Raw genomic sequence first — 5,040 nt, 5'->3', positions numbered from 1 at the left:
TCGAAGTAAACGACCACATGTAGCCTCATCTACTCCCCATGGCGATTCAATACATCGGGGCCGGTTGCACCCCTCGAACCCCAAGAATGAAGTACCACCCTCTCTCGGCCAGCTGGTGGCATTGGCTGGCTGCCGGCGGGCGGCGCTCTTCAGAAGGAGGCCATGAGATGGCCTACTCCTGGCAGGCGGCTTCCTGAGAGGCTGGCTCCTAGCAGGCGGCCACTCATGCCCTCAAAGATTGCACCACATTAAGGCGACGAGACGGGTGTGGCTAAAGTGCAGCCTGCCACCCCCGAATCCAGGGCCAGGTGTGGCCACAGTGTTGCGTACCAAACGGACATCCCCGTCTGGCGCGGCACTGTTGCCATGCGGCCCATGACATCACTCATGGCAGAGAAGACCATGCCCCCCATTAGGGGCTGTCGGTACGGCCCGCTGGCAGCGGGCCCTACCTGTTCGTAAGAAGCCGGAAGGCGGCAAGCCACGACCAGCCGGCGCAGGAGGAGGCCGACTCCCAGCAGGCGGCCCTCCCTCTCCCTCAGAGTTTGTGCGCCATTAACCAGAAGAGATGGGGAATGGCTACAGTGAATGCCCGCCAGGCGGCGCCACTGTAGCCACACTCTCCCCCGCAAAGCACACATCATCAATGGCATCACCACAGTGTTAAGCTGTCGGCAGGACCCACAAGCGGCGGGCACGGCTTGTCGGTGAAGTAGAAGACAACCGGCGGGACCCACCAGGCGACAGGCCCCAGCGACCGGTGGAGAAGCCGGCAACCATAGACACTGATAGTCGGGACCTACACCCGGCCAAATTACCATTGTACCCCTAGAGTGTAGGCCAATATAAACCCCCCCAGGGCACCCGCGCAAAGGGTTTAGACTTTAGACACACACACCCATAGAGAGAGGAAGCTTGGGCTAACCTTGTTCTTCTTCCCCCTCTAGAGAAACAGCTCAAGGAGCAAGCTTATAGCCACCATTGTTGTTTGAGTGATCATGCGGAGATCCCGCAGAGCAGGACTAGGGGTGTTATTTCCTAGGAGAGCCCCGAACTTGAGTAAAGTTCACTGGCTTACGTGTCTACGCCTCATCCCGTTTCCTGGCACCGGCGACGTCTTAATATCCCCCACCATGATAAGCCATCCTTTGGCATATGTCTCACGACACCCCCGACATTTGGCGCCCACCATGGGGCTTGGTTCACCGTCGTCTGGAGATCTGTTCTGGACGGGAACCTTGTTCCTCCCTAGCGAGCGCAGCCAGCCTGGCACGCCCGATGGCACTTGCGCTGACGCGCTGCTTGGCGTGGAAGTCTCCTGCGTGGCAACCTGCCTCACCGATCTTGTTGGCGAGATCTTCCTCTCCGACGAGCCCGCGCCCGTTGCGGGCGCACTCAGCTCCAAGAGTTGCTTCGTCGACCTCCTCGACAAGCTCCACATTGCCAACGAGCCCGCTACCGACTTGGAGTCGGTTGGCTCCACTGAACCGATGCTTGTCGACACTGATACGGCCTCCTTCGACTCCTTCCCCACGAACGTGGTGGTCATCGACGACCCGTTCCCTCGTGCGGAGAGCGGCGGCAGCACCGTCACGGAGGTGCTTGTCATCAGCCACGATGGGGCTTCCGGAGGAGCCGTTCAGGACCCATTGCAGGCGGCAATGCGGGATGTGTCCACGCCCATTGCGACAGACGCAGATGCCGAGACGCTGGAAGCTTGCCGCGTCTCGCTTGTTGAGACGCCTCTCCAAGGCCTTCCAGCGCGACGTTGACCGCGCTGTTGGTGGCACGCCGACTGCTGGCAGGCCCAGCCGCATTGGCATGGTCCGGCAGCGAGGCCGTGCCGTCGCCAGCATGTTTGGAGTAGACCGCCCTGTCTACGCTACGCCCATGGAGAACATATGCGCTGCCCAGGCGGCAGCAGACGAGCTGGATCACCTGGAGGGTGACGAGCGTCGCTACATGATGGAGCATGTTCAGCAGCTTATCGATGCGGCAGCCGCCTGGCAAGAAGTCGGTTGCCGTGTAGAAGAGCCCGGCCAACGGGTGGAGAACCCGCCCCTTCGCCAAGAGCATGGCGCAACTTCCCGGACACCGACAGGCGGCGTCCGCGACAGACGAGACAAGGAGCCGGCTGCCAGCCGCAGCGGACTCGCATCACCATCGAGCGCGACCAAGACGGCCGCCCATGAGCAGTAGAGCAATGGGGCGACTATCCGCCACCACCGCCTCCTCGAAGGGAGAGGCGTGTTTCCCCGCTGCCTGTTGACCACCCGACACTCGGCGAACGACTAGGACACCAAGAGGGAGTCAGAGAGAACGACGCCCGCCATCGAATTGACCGCCTGGCGCGATCCTTGGCTCTAGAAGTAGAAGACGCAATGGGCCTCCCTTTCTTCGGCCCCCGCATTCGCGACGAGCCCTTCCCCAAAGGGTTCTCGCTCCCAAGAGACACGCCCAAGTACAACAGCTCCGTGAAGCCAAAGGATTAGTTGGTGGACAACTCCATAGCCGTCAGCATAGCAAACGGTAACAAGCGTGTTGCCGTGAAGTATGTCCCGCTCATGCTCCAGAGCATGGCCTGGACGTGGCATAACAGCCTCAAGCCCTACAACGTCAACAACTGGGTGGATTTCACCAAAGTGTTCATTCGCAACTTCACCAACACCTATAAACGGCCGCCCAAGCCCTGCTAGCTCTTGCTATGCGTTCAAGGCCCAGATGAGTCCACCCGCGACTACCTGATGTGGTGGGCTGAACTGCGCAACTCCTGTGAAGGGGTGCACGAGGTCCAGGCGATCGAGTACTTCACAGCCGGGTGCCAAGAGGGCACCCTGCTTAAGCACCGAGTCCTCTGCGATGAGCCTGCTACACTCGATGAACTGTTGATCATACCATACAAGTACGCCACTGCCAACTCCTCCATGAAGTCGGAGCTCCAAGTGGACACTTCCGGAAAGGTGCTCCCTCCGGCCCCAGAATGCCAGCTACCAAAAATAGTCAGCTACAACAGCCAAATGACAACAAGTGCAAGGCCCCGTCGCCGGCTTCCACTAGCCGGCAGGTGGCGATAGTCGAAGATCAGCAACCTGAAGGACAACCCGGCCCCAAGAACCAGAAGGGTGGCAAGCCTGCTTAGCTACCCGCCTTCTCCTACAAGCAGACCCTTGATGCTCCCTGCAAGTTCCACAACGGCACGAAGCCATCCAATCACACCACCCGGAAGTGCCACTGGCTCACCCGAATCTCCAAGGGCAAAGGACTTTTGCCCCCTCTACCTGCTGGCCTGCCTCCTCCTCCTCCTCAACAGCCGGCGGCCCGACTAGCAGTCGGCGCCATTCAAGATGACTACCCCGAAGAGCATGGAGCCTACGTCGTCTTCACCAGCATGGCAGACGATCGCGCAGTCGGCGTCAGCAGCACTGAGAGGTGAACACCGTTTCTTCAAGTGCTCCAGAATTCATGCATTCGTCTTAGAAGCCCATCAGCTGGAGGCTGGCTGACCACCTGTAGGTAGTGCCCTCTCCAGGTTCTTCTGCTCTGGTGCTGGATGCCACCCTTGCAATGGAGAGGCGAGCTGCTCCTTTCTCCCGAATTCTGATAGATGGCGGCAGTAGCATCAACATCCTATACCGCGATACCATGGAAAAGTTATGCATTAAAGAGAGGCAGCTCCAGCCCAGCCGGACTGTTTTCCATGGTATTGTGCCCGGCTTGTCCTACTCACCAATCGGCAAGGTCAAGATAGATGTCATCTTCGGAGACAAGGATCACTTCCGCTGCTAGGCGATTTGGTTTGAGGCGGTGGGCCTCGAGAGCCCTTATCATGTAATCCTGGGCCGGCCGGCTCTAGCCAAGTTCATGGTGGTGCCACACTATTCCTACCTCAAGATGAAGATGCCAGGGACCAAGGGCAATATCACGATATATGAAGACTATGAGAAGTTGGTCGATTGTGCCACAGCCGGGAGCCGGCTGGTCGAATCCCTTATGATTGCTGCTGAGAAGAAGCTCCTGGACCGGGTGGTGGCCAAGACCAGCAAGCAGCCGAACATGTCACCAGATCCCAAAGAGTCAGAGACCCAGGGCTCATTCCAGCCGGCCAAAGAGACGAAGAAGATTCCCTTGGACCCTGAGCACCGGGAAAGGCACGCTGTCATAGGGGCCAACCTTGACAGCAAATAGGAAAGTGAGCTCGTCATTTTCCTCCGTGAGAATCGGGACATCTTCGCATGGTCTCCCAAGGACATGCCGGTTGTTCCGACGGATTTCGCCGAGCACAAGCTACATGTCAGATCAAATGCCAAGCCGGTCAAGCAACCCCTCCGCCGACTGTCGGAGAAGAAAACAAGAATTGTTAGTGAAGAGATAGCCCGGCTTCTGGCAGGCGGCTTCATCATGGAAGTATTTTTTCTAGAGTGGCTCGCCAACCCAGTCCTTGTACTAGAAAAGAACAACAAGTGGCGCATGTGCATTGATTACACCAGCCTCAATAAAGCTTGTCCCAAGGATCCATTTGCTTTGCCTCGGATTGACCAAGCGATAGACTCCACAGCCGGATGCGAGCTGTTGAGTTTTCTGGATGCTTATTTAGGATATCACCAGATCAAGTTGAACCCGGCACACCGCCTGAAGACCACCTTCATCACACTATTCGGAGCCTTTTGCTACCTGACAATGACATTTGGCTTGAGAAATGCCAATGCCACCTTTCAGCGTTGCATGGAGAAGTGCCTCCTCAAGCAACTCGGCATAAATGCCCACGTCTATGTAGACGATATTGTGGTGAAGATGGAGAAGCGCTGCACCCTCTTGGAAGATCTCAAGGAAACTTTTGAAAATCTGTGCCGGTTTCAGATCAAGCTCAACCTGGAGAAATGCATCTTTGGGGTACCAGCCAGCCAACTCCTTGTGTTCCTGGTTTCAGAACGCAACATTGAGTGCAACTCCGTGAATATCAAAGCCATTGAGAGAATGGAGAGGCCCACCCGACTACGAGACATTCAGAAGTTCACCAGTTGCTTGGAATCCATCAGCCTC

The 5,040-nt window shown here is 57.5% G+C and overlaps 1 protein-coding gene across 1 annotated transcript; it reads left to right on the top strand.

Annotated features, from left to right (window-relative positions):
- Positions 1-3,861: 3,861 nt before the first annotated feature.
- Positions 3,862-4,185, top strand: LOC147970806 (uncharacterized). Its single transcript, XM_087523640.1, has one exon. It carries the CDS (start codon positions 3,862-3,864, stop codon positions 4,183-4,185), a length of 324 nt encoding a protein of 107 aa, XP_087379766.1.
- The last annotated feature ends 855 nt before the right edge of the window (positions 4,186-5,040 follow it).

The sequence above is a fragment of the Triticum urartu genome, chromosome 5A (assembly GCF_056163025.1).
Source record: "Triticum urartu cultivar PI428250 chromosome 5A, HENAU_Tu73, whole genome shotgun sequence".
NCBI lineage: Eukaryota > Viridiplantae > Streptophyta > Magnoliopsida > Poales > Poaceae > Triticum > Triticum urartu.
The sequence above is the reverse complement of the archived record's forward strand: the minus strand, read 5'-3'. Positions and strand labels throughout refer to the sequence as shown.

Excerpts from the sequence above, each read along its gene's own strand:
- LOC147970806 (XM_087523640.1), top strand. The coding sequence starts at position 3,862 with ATGGTGGTGCCACACTATTCCTACCTCAAGATGAAGATGCCAGGGACC.